The 24,218-nt window shown below is 35.9% G+C and overlaps 1 protein-coding gene across 1 annotated transcript; it reads left to right on the forward strand.

The window, feature by feature from the left end:
- On the forward strand, nt 1-23,230 carry LOC112010665 (increased DNA methylation 3). The gene is made up of 3 exons (XM_065772546.1): nt 1-11; nt 19,948-20,948; nt 22,573-23,230. Exons 2-3 carry the CDS (start codon nt 19,985-19,987, stop codon nt 22,806-22,808), a joined length of 1,200 nt encoding a protein of 399 aa, XP_065628618.1. The 5' UTR covers nt 1-11; nt 19,948-19,984; the 3' UTR covers nt 22,809-23,230.
- Nucleotides 23,231-24,218: the final 988 nt, after the last annotated feature.

Genomic DNA, 24,218 nt, shown 5'->3' on the forward strand with positions numbered 1-24,218 from the left:
CAATAGATACGGTCAACTTAAGCCCACACTTACATTCTCAATTTTAATGCCACCTTCACTGTTCTAAAGTTTTGAAATTGGCCTTTGTTCTAAAATGTTTACCAATTTTAGAACAAAGGGTCCGGTTGTGAGGCAAGGGAGTGAGAATGAGGGTCTAGGAAATTTTAAATTCCTAGCTTAGGACCACAATTTCATTGGTAAAGTTAATGGCAAATAAAATCTGAAAGTGCATGTATTGTTTAGTCTTGAGTCTTGACCGACTAGGACTTTGATGGTCTACTGGGTGATGAAGAGCAGCGTAAGATAAACGAGTAATGAGGGTCATACACTTCTTATTATACATTCACTATATGCACACTGTCACATAACTGAAATTGTGTTTTTAAAACATAATTTTATAGTTTTAATTGAAATCATGTTTCACAGTGTGAGCGGAGTGTGCAACAGAATGAATGTGTAATAAGATTTTCTGAAGATATATGAGAATGTTTTTATGTTTTATTTTTTATCAGAAAATAAATTAAATATTATTTCACACTTGTTTACATCTATTATTTTACACATATCTCTCTAATTGATGTGGAAATTTACACATTTTAAAAAGCAGAGAAAAGCGTAGATATTTAAAACATAAAAATGGATGTGAAAAAAATGTGGATGTTAGCGAATAAAAGCCCCAATAAATATATAATGTTGGTACTTGGTATAGCATTGTAAAGAACTACTTCGTATCGCCAAGTAAGATATAAGAGAAGTTTCCTATATTGTCTATATTTGTTTGAAGAATTAAGAAATCTATGTGCTTGTTTAAATTCTATAAAGCAGAATAAACTCATCTAAAAGACTAAAAGTTGGATATTAATGGTCTACAAAGCAAGGGAAAATATGTATGCGTGTGAATATATGTATTTTTGTATTCCTTTATGGTTTCATAGATTTCTACAGTTCAAAGGTATACCAAAAAAAAAAAAAATAAAATAAAATTGTGGCTTGCTGAAACTGGGAAAAAATAATAAAAATAAAAAAGGCAATGGTCAATGGAGTTGCCTAAATTGTGGCTTGCCATAATTTTTTTTTTCTCCAGTTTCAGCAAGCCACGATTCTTTTTTTTTCCTCTACATTCTCGGCATCTCAATTGCCATAATTATTTCTTTTTCTTTTTTCTCTCCTCTACATTTTCGGCAACTCCATTGCCTTAATTCTTTTTTATCCATCTACTCTTCCCTACAATTTTAGCAACTCCATTGTCATAATTCTTTTTTTTTTTTTTTCTCTCTCTTTTTTTTGGCACTCCTCTAATTTGGGCAGCTTGCATTTTGGGTAGGAATTTCGGTAATTACATCACCGAAATTCAATTGTCTCTCTCTCCTTCCATCGCACCATTTCTCTCTCCTCTCTCATACTTTTTCTTAGAATTTCAGCAACATTATTGACTAAATTTGTTTCTCCCCTCATTTTTCCAAATAAGTTTGAAGAATGCCCAAATCACAAATAAACTTCATTTTTTTTACAATATTCAGCCAAAAGACTCTTAATTTCTCAATTGACATTGATCTACATGAATCTGTACCATCCTCGTACATATCCCATACCAGATGTTATTCAAACAATTGATAATTCAAATTTTAATTTTGTTTCTTTGTTAGGTATAGAGATTAACATCTGTTATTGGATGTTGCTTTTTTTCTTTTCTTTTTTTAATTTAAAAATTGAGAGAGAGAGAGAGAGAGAGAGAGAGAGAGAGAGAGAGAGAGAGAGAGAGAGAGAGAGAGAGAGAGAGAGAGAGAGAGAGAGAGAGAAAAAAAAAAAAAAAAAGATTAAACCAAAAAAAAAAAAAAAAAAAACCCTAAACCCTAAAACTTCAAAAGAAACTTGTCTAAAACTAACTATATGTGGTAGCTAGGGCTCGAGTTAGTGATGCGAGATGGATCCAAAAAAGGGAGTTTCTAGTAATAATCTTGAGAAAATTGTTTTTATTATGTGTGTGGGGGTGGGTGGGTATAATAAACAAGCCAAAATAAATTTTTCTTGAAAAAATGAAAGAAAAAAAATCCATCAAAACTTTTAAATTTTGTGTCCCTTCTAAACTTGGAATTCAAATTAGAATTTAATTTGTAGCATATGTCCCATCCAAACTTTTTAATTTTGTGTCAAGTGAATTAATTTAGTGCAAAATTCAAAAAGTCCAATATAAATTAACTATAAAAAATCCAATCCTATATCTAATTATATATCTAAAATTAGAAGAAGAAAAAGTTTGAAAGATTATGTTTTTCAATGCCAATATTTGTTTGTCTAGTTAAAAATAATTCAAATTTATCAACTTTTTATATAATACTATGAACTGTCGTCATTTATTAAGTAGAAGTTTATCCATATGGTAAGTGTGTGTGTGTGTGTGTGTTTTTTTTTTTTTTTTAAATAGTTCTAAACTAGAATTTCTAATGCTAGTGGCTCTTGTGTTTGTTAAGGAAAGACAACTTGGAGATGGAAGAATCAGCTAGTATGGAAATTCAACTAGCAACTGCTTCAATAAATAATGAAGATCAAAATACTCAAAATGATGAAATGGTAATTGAAATTATAGAAATGGTCGAAAGGCCGGAGATTCAATCATCAAAACAGTGTTGTATCTACAAGGTTCCACACTATCTTCGAAAAAAATGGAATGAAGAAGTCTTCACTCCTCAGGTTATTTCAATTGGCCTGTTTCACCATAAAAATGAAAGATTGAAAGCCATGGAAGAGCATAAAGAAAGATACTTAAGAAGTTTTGTGAAACGGAGTAAGATAAACCCTTTTTTTTTAGAGTCAATATTGAGTATTATTATTATGATGCTGGAAAATCAGAAACAAAAACATGACTAATGTCTATTGGAACATGCTTCATCTAGACTAATAAAGGAAAAGAAACAATTGCGCTCTTGGCTAAAGCATGGGCTACACAATTGCCCTGCCGCCTAGAATAAGAGAAAGAAAAAGTTCTAAGCGAACCTACAATAGACATCGTGTCTTTGATAATCTCCTCAATGAATGAATGAGCCTCATTCGCTGACTTCAAAGCCCTCCAAACCACCATAGAATCTCCTTCAAATTCAGAACCCGATAAACCCAATTCCACAACAAATTTTGCTACTCTTCTTGCAGCTAATGCTTCCGACACCTCCACAGAACCCAGGTAAGGAATTTTTTCAACCAAGGCAGCAATCACATCCCCCTTAACATATCTAACTAAAACCCCTATCCCTACTTCCTTTGACTTGGCAAAGATAGCACCATCATAATTAGTTTTATACATTCCATCCCTGGAGGTTGCCATTTTATGCTTTCCTTTGGTTGCTGCACTTTGATCTCTTGGATTTTTGATTGAAAATCCGAGAGGTACACTCTTGCTGCTTCAAAAAGTTTATCACTCGGCAAACCTTTCTCATTCAGTCTCTGCTTGTTTCTTTGATTCCAAATAAACCAAGCCACCACTCCAACCAGCTCTAGTTTCTTTGCCCTCTGTCCAACCAGGTTTATTAGCTCTTACATGTCTTGAAGATAGGGATACTCTATTCGGACCCAGCTAAAACAGGGGGTCCAAATTTCGTTGAGTGTCTCGCAACTCCATAGTGCATGAAGCGTTGTTTTCTGATCCAAGAGGCAAGAACTACACTTCACATCCTTAAGAATTTTTCTTTTCTTTAGATTATCCTTTGTGGGCAGTGCATTGGAGGAGACTCTCCAAACAAAAAGTTTGATTTTATTTGGAACGTGGAGCTTCCAAATAGGTTTCTAGAAAGCCGATTTGTGTGATGAGTCTGAGCTTGATGCAGCGTTGAAGTTGGCTTCCTGACACAACTTCTGATACCCTGCCTTAACCGTATACTCCCCATTGTGATTGTCCGACCAAATGAGGCGATCTCTCTGTTCTATCTAGCACAGTGGAATTGCTTTGATTCGACTTACCTCAAAACTCAAAAAGTGCTGGTTTAGCAGATTAATATTCCAAGAACGAGTGTTTGGGTTTATGAGGGTAGCAACCTGAGCTCCTTCTAATGCTGCTACTTATGGAGAAACAATCCTAGCAGACCCCTTCCCTAGCAGTCAATTGTCCCTGTATATATCTATACTCTTCCCATCTCCTATTCTCCATCTCATACCCATCAAAATCACCTTCCTTGACTTGAGAATACTCTGCCAAGCATAAGAACTAGTGCTTGTTGAGGCTTCGAAAATGGACCCCTTAGGAAAATACTTCGCTTTAAAGACCCAATAAAAAAGAGAGGATTGTTTCATCAATAGTCTCTACACTTGTTTTGCCAATATTGCATTGTTGAATTTTCCCAAGTCTTTGAAACCTAACCCACCTTCTGATTTAGGCTGGCAAAGAACCTCTCATTTTTTGCAATGAATTTTTCATTGCTCACCCTTTTGTCCTTAAAAGAATTTCTGGATTAATGCCTCAATTTCATGATAAAGACCCATCAGTAATTTGAAGCAACCCATTGCGAATGTAGGAATCGCTTGCACCACCACTTTGAGTAGAATCTCTCTACCCGCTTGGGACAATAGCTTCTCCTTCCACCCTTGAAGTTTGCTCCAAACTCTTTCTTTAATGAAATTTAGGCTTGCTTTCCTATTCCTTCCTACCACCGCCGGCAAGCCAAGATAATTCTCATACTCTTTCACCTCTGGTACTTGTAAGAAATCAGAAATTTGGGCCTTTGTGTCTTCTTTCAGTACCTTGCTAAAAAAGATGGTTGTCTTCTCCCAGTTTAGCTTTTGACCCGAAGCTTGTTCATACAATGACAAAATATCTTGGACTGCTTGTAAATCTGCCATAGATGCTCTACAAAATAAAAGATTGTCATCTGCAAAAAATAAATGTGAGATTTTTGGTCCCCTTTTGCATCAAGAGAAGCCCTGTATTTTGTCATTTGAGGCTGCCTACTGCAACATCCTATTCAAGCCTTCTGAACACAACGAAAAAAGGTATGGAGATAAAGGATTTCATTGCCTTAATCCCTTTGATGGCCTAATATCTCCCTTAGGCTCTCCATGCACCAAAATAGAATAGGACACCGTGCTAATACACTCAAGAACAAGAGACACCCACCTTTCACAAAAACCCAATTTCTCCATAATCTTCCCCAAATAGCTCCACTCTACCTGGTCATACGCCTTACTGATATCTAGCTTCATAGCCATAAAACCCTTTTTTTTGGATTTTTGGTTTTTCATATGGTGTAAGGTCTCAAAAGCAACCAAAATATTGTCAAAGATTGCTTTACTAGACTAAAAGGTACTTTGAGATTTTGAAATAATGTTAGGTAAAATATTCTTAAGTCTATTTGTGAAAACTTTAGAAATAAGCTTATACAGAATATTACAAAGTGCAATTGGGCGAAATTCAAAAACTCTTACCAGGCTTTTAACCTTTGGGATGAGAGTGATAAAAGTTTGATTAATTGAAGGTGGGATTGAAATTGTGTTGAGGCATGTGAGAAAAGCTTTAGCCATTTCATCACTAATAAGCGGCCAAAAATGTTGGAAAAATAATGGAGACATCTGATCAAGTCTTGGAGATTTTAGGGGGTCCATTTGATTTAAGGCAATGTCAACCTCGGCTCTCCCAAAAGGAGCAACAAGCTCATGGTTCATCTCCTCCGTTACCACCATGGAATGGCTTCTAAAGCTTCCTCAATCCGATTTGGTAAGGATGAAGAGAATAAATTTTGGTAAAAATCAACCAAAATATTTGCTATGCCATTCTCATCCACGCACCTCTCACCCAAATGGTTTTCCAATTCCTCAATTCTATTCTGACGATACCTGTGAGTAGCTCTACTATGGAAATATCGGGTATTTTTATCTCCTTCATGCAGCCATAATGATCTAGATCTTTGTTTCCTCATTTTCTCTTCTTTTGATAACAAAGCATTTATCTCTCTTTTCAACCTTGTCACCCAGTTTATAGACCTCCCTCTTATCACCTCATCTTCCGCCTTTCTTAGCAGTTTTTTTTTTTTTTTTTTTCCTTCAGTAGCCGAGTAATATTCCTAATTGCAACCCGACTCCACCACTTGAGTTGTGCTTGACAATGGCTTATCTTCCCTTCCACCCTAGTCATAGCTTGACCAGATGCATTGAAAAGCCAAGCCGTTTCTCCCGTATATTTACAACCCTCTTCCTCCAACCACTTATGCTTAAAACGCCATGGTTTTTGTCAAAGTTTAGGAATACCATTAAGGCAAATAAGAATAGGTTTATGATCAGATGAACCACACTCCAAGTGAATTACCTTAGTTGCAAGAAATTTATCTAGCCATTCCATTGTAGCAACCGCTCTTTCCAGCCTCTCTCAAATTGTAAAACCATCCGAATGTCCATTTCACCATGTAAATTTTCCTCCCATAAAGCCAAGGTCCTGAAATCCACATTCATCCAAAACATCTCTAAAATCTTCCATTTTTATAGCTTGTCTTTGCTTCCCTCCAAGCTTCTCATGACTCCGTGTAATCTTGTTAAAATCACCTGCACAAAGCCATGGGATTGAATTTTTGCCCCTTAGTCTCCTTAGACAAGCCCATGATAGGTGATGATTACTAGTCTCCGATTCTCCATAGAACCCCGTGAATCTCCACTCATCCTCCTTACCCTTATTCAAAACATCATCAATGTGATTTGGGGAGAAGGTGCTTAGAGAAAAATCCACTTCCTTTCTCCAAAAAATTACTATCCCCCCTCCTCTCGTATCTCCACACACTTCAACAATACCACCAAAATTCAATCTGACCCGAATATCTTCTAGCCTAGCCTTATCCAGCCATGTTTAGGCTAAGAACACAACTAAGGGATCTTGTGCCCGGATAATATCTCCAAGCTCTTGTTTTGTTGGTTGGTTCCCAAGCCCTCAACAGTTCCAACATAAGAGATTCATTGCTCTTGGCAGGGCTGGCAAGTAGCCTCCACCATTGAATTTTTTTTTTACTGTCATGAGCAACCAATCTCCTTTTGTTTGGTAATTCACAATCATCAATCTCCATGAAAGAACGTTTAGAAGTACCAGTTGCTTCTGCCTTCGCCTGAGTATCACCTTTCTGAGTAAAGCGAGCTACCCATGTCCAAGTTCTATTTTTTGCATGGCCTTCCTTTCCCTTACGGCTAGAAGCCCTTCCTTGAGAATCGGGTTTGCTTACTTCGCTAGGGTCATCAGTCAAAGAACTTAAGGAAGCCACGTGACCAGCAACTGCCTCCAGCAACCCTCTCCCTACTATCTAAGGTTCCATCGCTTTCAATGCACTTCGAACAGTCCCTATCAGAGTGATCTAGACATCCACACCAGTAGCAAATATTGGGAAGACGTTCATATTTGAATGACACCCAACATTCTTTGCCATCCTCCATTGATAACACTCGATCTCGACATAAAGGCATCGAAATATCAACACACACACAAATTCGGAAGAAACTGCCTCAATCTACTTTAGTATCGTTTGCACTTCTATCCATGACACCAATTGCTTCACACAAGTCCTCAGCCACGCCTCTGTTCAGATAGCTCACTGGAATATGATGCATCTGGACCCATATCGATACTGAATCAAGCTTCAACGCATGCACCGAGGTGGAGCTCTCTAATCATTGGAGGATCACTAGATGCCTATCAAAACTCCAGGGTTCACTCATCAAAATTTTGTTCACTTTTTCTGCATTATCAAACACAAATAGCATCGTATGTTCGCGTACATCTCGGACTTTAAACCCATTTTTGGCTTGCCACAAAGGGCTGAAGGTTCTCACAATTGCCTCAGTGTTCAACACACGTTTTGTTAGAAATTTTGCCACAAGAGTAAACTCTTGGTTGGCTCTATCCTTCTTCACCGCCAGCTTGCCTCCCTCCCTTTCATTGAGAGACAAATTATGCCAATGTTTCGTCAAATTCTCCATACCTCCTCTAGTGTTTCCCGAACCCCAAAAGAAAAATACAACCCACTAGCCCTACCAGTAAAACTAGTTACCTTAGGGAACCCAACAACCTTACAAGAAGGAACAATCACTTCTACTGCCTAAGAGACAAAGAGCCAAGGACCCCTCCCTTAGTGCAAGAGAAAATTTTAAGATAGTAAGAAAAACTTAAGAGTATTTAGTAGGCACAATAAAGGAAATGGAAGAAAGCATTTGCAGGTGTTATGCAGAGACTATTGACTTGACCAGTGATAGGTTAGTGAAAATGATATTGGTGGATGCGAGCTTCATTCTTGAGCTTTTCTTCAAACACAGTTCAGAAAGTATGACAAAGAATCCTTTGGTTGGGGAACCAAGGGCTGGTGCTGTGATGCTTGACAGCTTCCATTCTTTGTTATTAAGATTAATAATCTTAACAAAGGAATCTTAAAAGATCACGATGAGAGATGAATACACTGCTCTCTTTAATGAATTAAACAGTTTCTAGGAGTATCCTTGGCACAGTTGGAAGGCAATGTTAAAACGTCAGTATTTTAGCACCCCTAGGTGAACCGCTTCAACAGTGGCTGCTATTAGTCTTTTGGTGCTCACTTTGATACAAACAACATGTTCTATCATCCAAGTAGCATAGGTTTTGTTAGGACATATGTGGTTCATTTGTTAAGAACATATGTCAATATTTATGTAGTTGACTAATCTTTTGATAAAATGCACTTTACTTGTATTTGGGTAGATCTAGGATGTGTTTAATACTTCAAAAAATCTTGTTTCAAGTTTAAGTATTAAAGCCATGCAAGTTTGTCCAAGAATCAAGTGAGAAAGTGCTGAATTTTAAAGCTCGATAGCTTCTCGACACCTCCTCGACACCTCCCGATCGATCGAGGTTATGGGAATTCAGATTTTTAGATCTGATTTTTGGGCCAAGCTTTTGTATTTGTGTAGGGTTTCTTTTCTCACAACCTAGACCTATATAAGGGTTATTTTAGAGGCCGTCACATAAGAGAATACGAGGAGAATATATGCAAAAGGTGACTGATGCCTTATTCTCTCTGAAAGAAGCTATGGCGTCTTTGCGCCTTAGGGTTTTGTAATCAAGTGCTTCTTAATCTTCATTGTTGATGAAGTGAAGAACTTTGCAGCCAACATTCTTCTTCCTTAAGTTGGTGAGTGAGTCACGTATTGGGATTCGTGCAAAAAAGTTAGTCACGTGCTGAGATCCATGCATCATAAAAGGGTGGCGTTCATATATAGAAGAGTGTAGAAGTTTTGAAGCAGTAAAAGGTTTCTACTATAAGTTCATCTATGGAGATTGTAGAGTCTAGGGACAAAGGTTTTGTACTAGATCTGAAACTTCTCTTTACTATAGCGGATTGCTTTTCGGGAAGGTTTCCCCCCAAGTTTTTTACTGTGAAACTGGTTGGTTTCATTGGTTTTCCTAGGTCATCATATCTTGTCTTATTTTTATTTTTTTTTCCGCTACATGATTTTGACATGATATTGATGTTTGTTTTTTTTAACAAAGTTTATTCGTAATAAATCTAATTAACAACTTGGGTTTAAAACTTGTTAATTTTATCAACCGGGGTCTATATTTCCCAACAAGTGGTATTAGAGTGGGTTCACTCTGATTGGATTAATTTCCTGAGTGTGATCCTTGACCCCCGTTGTCATGGATTGTGGAAAATTTCTTTTAATTCCTCATTTATTTGATGGAACTAATTATGCATATTGGAAAGTTCGTATGAAAGTTTTTTGTAGGCCCTAGGTGAACACGTATGGCAAGCTGTTGAAGTTGGCTGGATTAAGTCAAAGGAAGCGCTGGTGGATTGGGATGATACAACAATCATAGTGGCAAATTTCAACAGTAGGGTTTTGAATGCTATGTTTTATGGGGTGACCAATAAGGAATTTAAGATGATATCATCCATAGAAATTGCCAAAGAAGCATGGACCATTCTTGAGACCACCTACGAAGGTACCAAGGTAGTAAAGACTGTGAAGCTTCAACAACTCACTAGTAGTTTTGAAGAAATAAGGATGGAGGAGAATGAGACCTTTGATGAGTTTTATGCTAAACTCAAGGATATTGTGAATTCTGCTTTCAATCTTGGAGAATCTATTGTAGAATCCAAAATTGTTAGGAAAATCCTTAGGTCCTTACCTGAAAGATTCCATGCCAAGATCACTGCCATTGACGAAGCAAAGGACATTGATCAAATTCCTTTGACTGAGCTTGTAGGGAACCTTTAAACCTATGAGATGGGATTAGGCTCAATGGAAAAAGGTGGAAAGAGTAAAAACTTGGCTCTTAAGGGTATAAAGGAAGAGATTGAGGACTCTAAAGATGAAGATGAAAGTGAAGATGAGGATGAGGATCTAACCTTCATAACTGATGAGATTATCAAGCTTCTTTAGTTTAGGAAAAAAGATAAGGGCAAACCTCCTAGGAAATTTAAATCCTCTAGGAAGGGCAAGAATGAGAAACCCCTCATCAAATGCCATGAGTGCAAAGGTTTTGGTCATATGAGGATAGAGTGTTCAAACCACCTTATGAAGGAAAAGACCAAGAAGTCAGAAGATAAATGGTTGGTCGCTACTTGGAGTGACACTGAGGATGACTCTTCTGATGAGTTTGTGAATGAATGTCGTCACGTTATGGCCTTTGCTGCCTCAACCGATAAGGTGATTGTGGAGAGTGCTAGTGGTAGTGAGGATTCTTCTGATGATGAAGTACCTAAGAAGATGACCATTTAGGAAGCCTATGATAAGCTATGCATTGAATTCATAAAATCTGAAAAGACTTCTCATCTTTGTAGAAAAGAGTTCAATGAGGTAAAAATTGAAAAAGCTGATCTGTTAGTCAAACTAGATAAGACTACAAGGTTAGTTGAGACTCTTGTTGTGGAGAATGCCTCATTAGAAGAAAAGGTCAAAAATCTTGAGGTTGAGCTTAGTCAAGCTAAAACTTAAATAGAGAGGATGTCTAGTGCAAAGCTTGATGAGGTATTGAGTGCTCAAAAGTCTAGTTCTGATAAGATTGGCTTAGGATATGCTGTTTCCTCTAGCCTCTCCTCTTCCACGGCTTCTGGATCAAGGGTTGTCTTTGTGCCACAATCTGAGAAAAGTAATAAAGGTATGAAATCCAAAACTGACTTGGCTAATTCCAAATCTTTTGTTAAACCTAATGTTTGTCATTATTGTGGTGTTGTTGGGCATATTCGTTCTAATTGTTTTAAGTTGTATCCTCATAAGTAATTGTCCAAACGGTCACAGGTTTCCTCTCAAGGACCTACACCTTTGTTTGAAGAGTTATTAAAAGTTTTAAGCTTTTTAACTCAATTTTAGGAGAATTTTAATTCTTCTATGTCCTTTAGTAGACATACTAGGACACGTGCCTTTTCATCTTCACGGCCAAAGACTCATGCTGTGTAGATGAGAAAGAAGTCTAAGACTTAATTATCTTTTCTGTTTGCCCTATGCTTTAATTCTTTCTATCTAAAGTAGGACTCTTTTTGCTTGATTTCTTATCTGTTTTTGAAATTATGTTTTCATGCATCTGTACATTTCTATCATGCTTTCATGCATATGCATGCATCTTTCTTTCTGCTTTTATGTTGTTTTTCTGTTTTTTTTTTTTTTTTTTTTTGGTTGTTTAGTTTTATTTTGTTTTGTTTTCAAAATAAAAATAAAAAAGGAAAAATCATAAAAATACAAAAACAGTGTGTGTTTTGTGTATATTGGTATTCGTGTATCTTGGATGGCCATTGAAACAAAGTTTTCTAAACTTTGTATTGTTTGTAACTTAGATGAGCATCTCTATGCACAACTAAGCAAGTGAATTTTATGGCTCTTGTTTGTGATGAGTAAGATTAAGTTATCTCTTGAACTTAACACTCATATCACTCTTTTTGACACTTGTATGCTTCGGCATATCAAAAGTGTAGTAGACACCCGTATGCTTTGGCATAGCAAAAGTGCAGTGTCAAATGCTTAGGGGGTGTTTGGTAGAGTAGTTTGAAAATTGTTGTTTGTAGTTTTTTGAAATATCTGTGGGTGAAAAAGTGTTGAAATGCGTGAAATGCTGTTTAAAAACTAAAAAATGTTGTTTAAAAATACAAACCAAATGGGCCCTTAACATCTTGGGTATTTCTTTTCTCTCTTTTTATGCCCATGCATGATATGCTAAAATAAAAGAAAATATGCAAAGAAAAAAGAAAAGCAAAAAAAAAAAAAAAAAGATTAAAATGCTTTAAATATGATTGCAAGCGTGTTTTCTAGGAGATGTGGGAGTTATAGGTTGTACCTCAAAGGTGATAGTCCCCATCAAACAGTTATGATTATGTGTAAGTTAAAATTATTTTCTCATATCTCAGATCGTCATAACATGTATACACATATGCAATCTTGCGATGTTTTTCACACACAACACGCAATATTCTTTGCTACTCTTGATACATATGCAGGTACAATGTGATTTAGTCATTACAAAGGTTTTACATGTGCCATTGTATACTCACTAAACTGTCTTGAATTATATTTGAAATATAAAATTGGTTAAACTTGTTTAATGTGTGTGTGTGTTTGGGATCAATGTGCTTAACATTTTTTTTTGTTGAGAGATTTGTTTTTCACATGTTTTGCATCCTTCTTTTTTTATCTTGTTATCCATAGCATCTTATTTCATTATATTCATGCATTTTTTATGGATCTTTGTGCCCCTTTGATCATCCTTGATGACCTTTATGTTTCTCGGTAAAGCTTTCTTGCTTCTTGTACCCTTTGTCACTCTTGACAAAAAGGGGAAGTAGTTTTGGGTTATGAAAGTAGTCATCTTAGGGGAGAGTTAGTATAGGACATTTTTGATAGGGGAGTGTTGATATTTAAGAAATGTAGTGAGGTTTTAATGTATCTTTTCTTTTCTATTCTTTATAGATACATTGATCTTGTATATGAGGTCTTGTGACCAATTTTACATGCATTATACTTATTTTCTCTCTATATATGGATGTATGTTTCTTTCACCACTCTCTTCATGCGTTGTTTCTTCTCTATCTTTATACACATGTTCATTATACTTGTATGCAATCTATTATTTTTGTTTCACACTAAGATGCCTTGATAAGTTTTGTTTAAAGTATTTCAGAAATACAGGTTGTCAAAGTCTTTTTTTTCCATGAACTCTCTTCTTGTAAAGTTTTTCAAGAGTTTGTGTTAGAATAGATTTATTGTATTCAACAAGTGGATATGAGTTGAGTGATTTATGACTTCTCTCATATGTTCATTTGTTTGTTTTGGTTTTGTCACGAATTGCCAAAGGGGGAGATTGTTAGGACATATGTGGTTCACTTGTTAAGAATATATGTCAATATTTATGTAGTTGGCTAATCCTTTGAAAAAACGCACTTTACTTATATTTGGGTAGATCTAGGATGTGTTTAATACTTCAAGAAACCTTGTTTCAAGTTCAAGTGTTAAAACCATGCAAGTTTGTCCAAGAATCAAGTGAGAAAGTGCTGAATTTTAAAACTTGATAGCTTCTCGATAGCTGGTCGATCGATCGAGAAAGCTCCTGTCTCCTCGATAGTTTCTTGACACCTTCTCGACACCTAGCTATCTATCGAAGTTTAAAGCTCAACACCTCCTCGACACTCCCGATCGATCGAGGTTACGGGAATTCAAATTTTCAGATCTGATTTTTGGCCAGGCTTTTGTATTTGTGTAAAGTTTCTTTTCTCACAACCCTAGACCTATATAAGGCTTATTTTAGAGGCCGTCACATAAGAGAATACAAGGAGAACATATGCAAAAGGTGACCAATGCCTTATTCTCTCTGAAAGAAGCTACTGCGTCTTTGTGCCTTAGGATTTTGTAACCAAATGCTTCTTGATCTTCATTATTGATGAAGTGAAGAACTTTGCAGCCAACATTCTTCTTCCTTAAGTTGGTGAGTGAGTCATGTACTGGGATTCTTGCAAAGGAGTTAGTCACATACTGGGATCCATGTATCATAAAATGGTGGCGTTCATATATTGAAGAGTTCAATAGTTCTGAAGTAGTAGAAGGTTTCTGCTGTGAGTTCATCTACGGGGATTGTAGAGTCTAGGATAAATGTTTTTTACTAGATTTGAAACTTCTCTTTACTATAGTGGATTGCTTTTCGGGAAGGTTTCCCCCCAGGTTTTTTACTGTGAAACTGGTTGATTTCTTTGGTTTTCTTGGGTCATCATATCTTTTTTTTTTTTTTTTTTTTTTTTTTTTTTTTTTTTTTTTTCGCTGCGTGATTTTGACATGATATTAATGTTTGTTTGTTTTAACAAAATTTATTCATAATAAATCTAATTAACAACTTGGGTTTAAAACTTGTTAATTCTATCAACCGGGGTCAATATTTCCTAACAGGTTCAAAGGCTATATAATATAGATGGTTGTTCCATGTTTGATGGAATTGATCTTGCCTGTGTAAAATACACGATTGTTGTGTTTCCGCATCCTTGTAGAGTAGTACTATTTTTGAATCTCCAATCTAAAATTTATTGATTGAGCCTTGAACAGTAACAAAATGCATGGAAGTTTGAAAGCCAACCATCAATAAATACTTCATTTAAGTACATAAGTCTACTATAGTACTACTTGGTGTTGTAGCTTTCGATCTTTAGAAAGCATTCTGTACAGGTTATCATCATGATCAAGATTGTGTTAATGCTCATGCTAAACAAATTAAGACTGTAAATTCCACCGGGTAATAAAATGGATGTTTTGAAAGAATATTTCTTGTTAGTACTCCTTGGTCAGCATTGCATTCATATTTTCAATGACAACCTCTTTGACACCCTCCAATATCCTATCTATAATCTGTGGTTGAGAAGAAGTGAAGGGCTTTGTAAGAAAATCCACCAACATACTTGAAAAGGCATCCTCATCCCCATGCCAAATTTCAGCATCGTCTTTTAAGTTTTAAGTCCTTTGATGAAATTTATCCTCTTTCTCTAAGTAGCTTTTCCATGAAAATAACTTGTGTTTCGGTCACCCCTTGAAGGGACAAAATTGCTTTTTGCGCCTTTCTGGAAAAAAATCCAGCATTTTGCCCTCTTTCTCAAACTAATTAAGGAAATGCCCCTCTTTTGAAAATCGAGTTTCTGAAAATCGATTTAGGCCCTATAGCGGCGTTTTTAAGGACCCTATAGTGACGTTTTGTAACTCGATTTTCATAAAGTCGAGTTATAGGTAAAAGAAAGAAAAAAATTTGCATGTAACTCAACTTTATGAAAATCGAGTTACAAAACATCACTATAGGTCCTTAAAACGTCACTATAGGATCCTTAAAAACGCCGCTATAGGGCATAAATAAATTTTCAGAAACTCGATTTTCAAAAGAAGGGCATTTCCCTAATTAGTTTGAGAAATAAGGCAAAATGCTGGATTTTTTTTCAGAAAAGGGCAAAAAGCAATTTTCTCCCCCCTTGAAGCCATTGTATTTTAGATCTTTGACACAACATTCTCTTTTCTTTATCAAGCAACCCATTCAATTCTTTCCTTAACCGAAGTACCACTTCATACTCTCTCTCATCTAAGAACACATGAAGCAATAAAAATTGTCTTTCTTTTTATTTTCTTGAGAGCAATAATATCAAACTTTGTTTTTTTTCCCCTTCAAATCACGATGCAATTTGTATGTTAATTTGAGATTAATTAATTTACAGTGGTCATTTTATGAGTGAAATTTAGTTTCTAAATTACCAAATAACTAAGTGAATTAAATTTTAATATTGATGGTAGAGTAACTTTTTTTAAGTATTTCATGTGACATCTGTAAATTTCAGTAAATTATTTATTAATTGTGAGATAAAATAATAAATAAAAATTAGTTTATATTTAAAAAGAAAAAATAAAAAGCTTAGCCAAATGCGGGGGTATAAACCTAAGAGTCTTTAAAGCATTTACATTTATACAAAAATTCATGTTTATTCTAACATAAGTATCCGCTTTTTATATTTTACCTAATTACTTTTAAAAGAAGTCTGAATTTGATAAAAACGTAATGCAAACTCATGATTTACACCCTGCAATCATAGCATGTCAAATCAACATTTCACAAATCAAGGAAAGAGATATGCCATACGTACACAATCACACCCTTTTCATTCCCAATTTCATAAGATCAAAGCCCAAAAACTTAGGCCCCACGACTAATGGCAGAGACGCTGCCCGAAGAAGCCAGTGGAGCGGCTATTGTCCATTTACACTCCCAAACGCTCCGAGTAGCAGAAGTTAGAAACTCAGAAAACAATGGCTTCCTCCGAAAATTCCAAAATTGAAAAAAAAGAAAAATAATACTGCTAGTGGCACGAAAGTCAATCCAAAAATATATTATGTATCGTTAATAATAGTAATAATTTTATATATTATGTATTTGTTAATTTTATACTTAATAATTATAATGATTAGGGGTGGGTGGAGTATTAGTGGGATTAAACCTGTTTTTTTTTTAATAAAATATTTTATTCAGAAAAAGAAAAAGAAAAAAGAAGAGTGCTCTTTTTTGTTTTGCTTTTTTCTATGTCTCCTCTAGAGCCCACGTGATAAAATACATGGTTTTCAGACCTGAACCGTTCATTGAACCGTAAAAGGGAGAGGTTCAAGGTTTTTGAGGTCGAACCGAGGTCGAACCGGGGTCGAACCGTGATGACGTTATAATTAATTTAATAATTATTTTAAATATATATAAAAACATTAAATTAATAAAAAATAGAAAAATTAACTAAAATAGTCCAAAATAAATATAGATAGTATTTCTTATGACACAACTTTCATAATACAAATAAAAATTATTAAATTCTAAAAAAATATAAATAACTATTGAGTTTCTAAATTATTTTTAAGTCATAACAAAGCACGCTTTAGTACTCAATAACTTTTATTGTATGAAACCCAATAAAATAGTGAAGAGAAAATTCATTGCCAAGCCCATTTGACTGCCGGTCATTTTTTTTTGTTCCAAGCCCGTTTGAATAGTCACTATCACCATTTATTATGAATTAAAAAAAAAATCAAAATCAAAAGCTAGATCTGAAGAATGATGTCCATGCATTTAAAAATGGTTAAAGTTAAACAAATAACAAAACCAAGAAAGAACTGCTTGACAGCAAGCAAGTATTTATGTGAGTAGTTGACACTTGACATGCACAGCAAAGAAGAAATCTCCGGAAACAGTGAAGAAGTCGACAACATTTTTAGCAATATTTTAACAACAAAATTTATATAAAAAAGTCGTTATTAATTATAATTTGAACCCATTATTGAAATTATTTTTTTACTTATCGATATTAACTAATAACAATCTATTACTTAAAAATTATTGTGAAATATTATAAAAATATTATAGTAACATTTAATTGTGATTTTTTTATTCTTTTTATTATTATTCCCTTCTTTGCTGGCATCCATACGTTTCTTTTCCTTTTCTTTTCCCTTTTTTCTCTTGTTTTTTCTCCTCCACCCACGTATCCCCATCCCATCCCCACTCTTCTCATCTTGTTTTTATTTTGTCTAGACTCTTCCTTCCCCACGCAGAGTGTCCTCTGCTTTTATTTTTCTTTCTTCATCTCTAGCTCTCCGTTTTTCATTCTTTCTCTCATACTCTCACCCTGTCACACACACATTACCAGCGAAGAACAAAGCTAGAATTTAAAGCTTGCTTCGCCCAAGAGAAGAGTTTCTGAAGAGAGGGAGCTGCGTGATGTGCTCTGAAGAGAGAAGAAGAAGAAACATAAAGACATGTTATGTTTCTCTGGAGATGGCAGTGGTAGACATGATGTACTTTTTTTTTCTTTTGAGAGGGAGTTGTGTTTCTGTGTTTCTCTGGAGAGGGAGTTGTGTTTCTTTTTCTTTTGTTTTTCTGTGTTTTTTTTTTTTTTTTTTTTTCTTCTTCTTCTTCAAGGTTTAGATTCAAACGGAACCGTGAGAAACGGTTTGATTACGGTTCTCAAAACCGTGCGGTTGAACCGCGGTTCAAACGGTTTCTTGCTTTTTGGGCATAGACCGGTTTTGGAGCCTAAAAGAACCGTGATTGTTAGAGGTTCACGGTTTTTCCGGTCGGACCGTACGGTCCGGTCTGGGTTTCAAAACCATGATAAAATATTGAATTATCAATAATCAACTTATTGATGGTTGTATATGATTATTGATAGTTACAGCCTATATTTCACGTGACAACTTCTTGAAAGAAGTATGGGTCAACGGTTCATCAAAAAAAAAAAAAAAAAAAGTATGGGTCAACTATCAATAATCAAATATATTTCATTATCGAAATATTTTTATTATTGCCAAATACAGCCTATACTTCACTTGACAACTTAGGTCAATTATATATATATATATATTTTCATACCATTCAAGGGAGAAAATTACAACAGTTATATTACAAAAGAGTGGGACCAGCTGCATAAAACCAACAAAAATGCATTGGCACACGAGTTGCCAAGCAAGCTACAGCTCTCAAGAGCCCGTTTGGTAGCCCAGTTCAAACACCATTGTTTAGTTTTCAAACCACAAAACATATTGCCCAAAACTAGAAAGTAGCGTTTGGTGGCCCATCTGTGTTCACGCTGAGTTTAAAAAATGTTGTTCAAAACGATGGGCTTTTTAAAACACGGTCCGGCCTGATTTCAAACAATAAAAATACGTTTTCCGTGGCAATTCAGTAATAAAATTAAAAAATATGGGGCCCAACCTGATCAGCCTTTCTATCAATTCCTGTCTCCTGTCTTCGTCTCTCTCTTCACGCCTTTACCAAAGAACCAAAGAACTCCATCTCACCCACACACCGAATCAAGCCATTCTCACCCACCTCCATAACTCCTCACACCGACCCAGCTACATTAAACCCATCTCCATTAATCCTCAACCACCCAGCATATATGCGTCTCCTCCATACACCGCATCACCAACCATTTGTCAATCAATTTTGTCCACTTGCCCAATTCCTACGAAGATATCCCACCCTGACCTACAAATCTGGGTTGCTAACCAAAACCCAAACAGTGCGAAGGATTTCGGTGCTAAGCAACAGCGAAACTGACATAGTGTGAAGGCCTTGGTCAGGTAAAAATTTGTAGTTTTATTAATTAGTCGTTGCAGCTTTCTTTCACATCCCCATCTAACACAGATCCGTTCACATTAACCCAGCATAGGCCATTTTTAGTCCGAAATCCTCATTCAGATGGAAGTGTCCTCTTCATCCTCCACCTCCTCTGTTGTGCTATACAGAGCATCTGATTCCTCCTTTGCTTCCTGCTCTGCTTCCTACAGCGAATCTCACCCTCTTCCCTTCCTGGTAGGTCTGCGTAAATATTGATATCATTTCGTAGCAACTGAATCATTTGCTTGCTTGTATTATTGTAATAATTTTGTACCTAGGTCATGCATGTTGTCTTAGTTGGGCCGTTTATCAATTTTGTTGACTTATATGCATTTTGATTAAGATTAACTTGAAATCTAACCATGCGATTACATTAATTTTGATGTTATATTTAATACCATGTAATAGATTTTGATTGTAAAGCCTAACAGTTTGTATCATGATTTGGGTCTGACAATTTAATATATAATATACATGGGTAGACTAAAATTTGGATATTAGTGGTCTACAAAGCAAGGGAAATATGTGTATGTGTGTGTGAATATATGTATTTTTGTATTCATTTATGGCTTCATAGAGTTCTATAGTTCATAGGTAAACAACTTAGACCCATTTTTTAAATGAAGCTGCCCTTTTACTTGGTTGAACATATTCCATTTCTTCATTCATTAAAATATTGCATTCAATGAGCCCTGAGGAGTGATTTTTAGATAGCCTAGTAGCATTTTGCTGCATTTTGATTATTATTAATCATGATAATAATCAAAGTCAATAAAACATTAAAAACTATAGAAGAAATTTGTAATGTGATGCTTCTGGACAGGAAAAAATAATAATTTGATTTTACTTATTTTTAGGTGTTTTAGCAGGCTTTTGTGACTTTTAACGAAGTTGATGCAAGGCATGGGCTCAGAAGGTGAAAATGGGACTCCTGGAAGCTCAGTCCAACCACCATTTGATAACCAGCATTTTTTGCTCAATTTCATCATGAGCACTTACTTTGGTCCTGATGTCAAGTCTGATAACCCAAGGTGCTCAGCACTTCAAAAATTAAATGAAGGTTTAGCAACATATACGTTGAGCGATCTCGGCCCTTCATATGTCAGCATTTCTCTATTGGAGAGCTTATATTACTATGTCCTGAGGAAAGCTAGTCCTAGCCTCGTCTTAACACCAAATATGTTGCATATGTACCTAAAGGGAACCCTTCCTTCCCCAAGCTCAGGATTGATAGAAGAAAGTAAGCAGTTCACTAGTCTTTTCCCTTTGAATCTTCATAAACAGATATGGTTCCCTGCAAGCTTCAGGATTGTGAAGGGAATTGTTCTTATTTGTGATCCTATTACATCATATATGAAAGAGGAGGATCTGGAAAGGTTCAGATCTTTAGCTGGTATTGATAATTTGAAAATAGACATAAATGAAGCCCTACGTTACAAGCACGAGTACCAAGCTGGCAATGATGGTGAGCAGAATTGCATGAATGGTAGTGTGGAGAAAGCTGCAAAATACACTGCCAATGAAAATGGTAATTCATCAACAAGATTTCGACAAAAATACATGAGAAGGCACCGCAATGATCCTCTGACAACGCCAGCATTTCCCCATGTAGTTCCTGTGTCAAAACATCAAAGTAAAAGAGGAACTTATGAGAGGACTTGTAAATTAGATGGACCTGTCATGATGCCTCTTCTCTCTATTCCAAATGTAGAAGATTGTAACTCGCATGCTTCTATTGTTTTGAGTGGGACTGCTAGAAAGGGGAAAATTGGACCACCTATTGGTGCTGTGGACATTGGTATCAGCAAAGCTGCATATTTATTCCGAGTTGCTCTACCGGGAGTTAAGAAGGATTTTTGTATGATTGTTTCCTTTCCCCATTTCCCTTCAATTCTTCATGCTAATATTTGATATTTAGTATGTTGGTCATTGATAAGTCTTACACTTATGGACATGCTCACTATATAACATATATCAGTTGGCTGCTCTCTGTTTCTGCATGCTTCCATTTGCATATGGTTGCTCTGTTAAATTACAAACCCTTGTGTTCATATTGGTCAGCACCTCTATAATGGGCCATAGAGATGTCCTGTGAAAGACCTCAGAAGCTGAGGATTGGCCTTTTTGGTTCAAGGCCATAAATGTTTGCAGAGGCTGCATTCTAAACTAGTCATAGACTCATAGTGTATTCTGGTCAGTGATGCTTATAATCTGTTCTGATGTGTGTTGTAATGTGTTTCTCCATATTAGTGAATATAAAATATTTTCTGGTAAGCTGTATCGCTTTTAGTTCATCTATCATGTTGTTGGGTTCATCGCTTGTGCGGCCCTGTCAATTCCTTCGACTTTTTCTGACATAGAAATTGGTATTTAGTCTTGTAGTTTGTGACAATGCCCAAGAGTTTAAGTCTCTTCTTGTGCATTGAGCATAGACTAACTTGTCTCTCATCCGCACACTTGCCTAAAAAAAGAGAGTTGAAAATCTATTGCTGACATCCATTCATGGGATAGATCTTTATGTCCCTTCTGTTTCTCAGCAAGGTTAGGTATTATTAAACATAATAAAAATACTTTTTTCCCGATTTGGATTATTGATCATAGTGACATGTTTACTGCTGTATCAATACAGAGATATGCTTACCTGATGAATCTTAATTTCAAATTTTTTCTTTCAATTCCTTCACAGAATTTCTCAGATTTGCTAATAAAAAACAAAGTATTGCACATAAGATGACATTAGATCCTAGATAAGTAAAGACTTCCTGCTTGCTAGACAGATCATTTAGATCCATAAAAGTGGTTTTTGGAGTATGTCCATGTGCAAAAGACTGCACATTCTAGAATAAGCAGCAGACCATGTTCCTATCTCTGCATATCTGCACATGATGTACTACCCTTATTCCCAGGTAAATTACGGTAGAAAGGAATCCACTTGGAGGATATACAATTTTCTTTTCTGCTTGAACCCTCTAATTATGCGCTGTGAGCATGCCTCGTGTATATCATTCATAGAGCTTATGGTCCATTTGGATTGAGGTGGAGGGAGGGAGAGTAAAGTAGAATTGGCCCAAAATTAGCCTATTGTCAGCCAACTCTACTCTACTCCCCTCCACTCTCCCTCCTTCCCCCTCAATCCAATCAGGCCATTAGTTTGGCCCTATAAGTTAAGTTAGAGTAATTAGTAATTTATTAAGAAAATAAAAAGTCATATGGGCATCATTCAAGTATACAGGAACAGTTCAATAATCTGATAATATTTTACAAATTCAAGTCAATTCATGGTTCTTGAGAATGGAACCATATCTATTGGTCTTGTGAACTATATCATGCATGCTTTTGTAACACATGCTTGCCTCAGTGTCTCAGCAAATCCAACTATCTTGCTTCAACTTGTTGCTTTCCTTTCCTGGTTTCATGCTATTCTTCAAATATGGCGTGCTCTTTTCTGAACTTCCTCAAGTTGATATCATTTGTTGTTGCAGGCCCATTCAGCTGTGAGATTGAATCTAACGGCAAGGTTCATCTCCGAGGGTCAACAGCTGGTGGAAGAACTATAAAGAAGCGGTCGCGTGTTTTTGAGATGGAATTCCAGCAATTGTGCCCACCTGGACCATTCACGCTCTCTTTCAGTCTTCCAGGACCTGTTGATCCAAGGCTGTTTGCTCCTAACTTCAGATCTGATGGCATTTTCGAAGCTGTTGTTCTAAAACATGAGTGATGCCTTGGCTTTTTAAGTAGATGGTCAGTTCTGGATTAATAAACAATGGAGTACAGCCCATGTTGTAGCATGTTCTGGAGTAGAATTGGCTCATGTGGTTCCTGTGCCATTTAACTGTCCATAGTGCGATAAAGCATAATGGAGGAAGGAGTAACCCTGGTGCTCGGATTTTGAATGTCATGTCTACTTACTGATGGTCTGCTAATAGCTGGCAAAGATGCAGAGAAACAATTGCATGTAAGTAAAGCAAAATATGGAGATTAACTGCAGAAAATGTGTACAATGCCTACTGTAGCTAATTTGCAATTTATGTGCTGCGACTTTGCAATTTTGCATACTACTATTTGTGTGTTGACTGTTTTATGCGGGTTGTTTGGGGAGAGCTATACATCTGCTGCCAATTGGAAGAACTATTAAGTTCACTATTGTTTGGGTGTGGCTTTATTCCAGTTCAAGCTTGATAGACAGGAGCTTTTCCTGTGACACCTCGTACCTTTAAAAAAAAAAGAAATGATAATTTCAATGTGAAGATTTAATTTTTCAGGAATTTAAAAGTGTACATGGTGTTATGTGAAGTAAAATTAATTATCGTACTTAATTTGACTGGGGACTTTAAATCATATGAGACTATGTAGCAAGTATACCAGGAATTTCATGGAAATTAAATTTTCGCCAGGAAATGACCATATATCAATTTCAAAACAAATGAGGATGATTTTGATTCGAATACTGTGACCACTGTTAATTCTCAATTATCTAATTAAACAATCTTCTTGTTGCCCTTAGCTAAATGGTAGTCTTTAAGTCGAGTCAACAACTATCATAAAATTCCAAAAAAAGAAGAAGAAGAAGATTATCTTGGAAATGGGCAGACTGTTTTGAATCAAAATAGTCCTTGCCCTATGTGAGTTTTCTTCCTCTAAAGAGGGAATGGGGTGGGGACTGGGGACAGGTGAGTTCTTTGCCTCCAAGTACCGGGTTGGTTAAGAACAGATTTTGTTTGTCCCTCCCAGCCTCCCTCTAGTGTGTGTAAAATGCCATGGTGCGGACTATTTTTAAGGCTAGGCTTGGTTGTATGAAGCCCAGCATTTATCCTCCCACACCTCACAATAATTTGTACTTGTAGAGTGACTATTATGTCAAGAATGCGTGATGGTAGAAAGAGATAGGTTGATGGCTCTAAATTGTATTAAAGGGAATGAAAGAATATCAATTCTTCAATAATACTTTCTTGGAAACAAAGCTCTTAGACTTATTCAAAAGGTTATTATTCCAAAAATGACTATACTTTAACTTTACTAAGGCTATTTATAAATGCATAGCCATGGTTTGGTTTAGTCTCTATGAGCTCTAACTAACTCAGACTATTCATAAAATAAATGATGAATCAGATTATAATAATGTCTTTAA

The sequence above is a fragment of the Quercus suber genome, unplaced genomic scaffold (assembly GCF_002906115.3).
Source record: "Quercus suber isolate HL8 unplaced genomic scaffold, Cork oak 2.0 scaffold_60, whole genome shotgun sequence".
NCBI classification, from domain to species: Eukaryota; Viridiplantae; Streptophyta; class Magnoliopsida; order Fagales; family Fagaceae; genus Quercus; species Quercus suber.

Coding starts and splice junctions, on each gene's coding strand:
- LOC112010665 (XM_065772546.1), top strand. CDS start 19,985: ATGCAAGGCATGGGCTCAGAAGGTGAAAATGGGACTCCTGGAAGCTCA. Junction 20,949..22,572: donor GGGAGTTAAGAAGGATTTTT/GTATGATTGTTT, acceptor TTGTTGTTGCAG/GCCCATTCAGCTGTGAGATT.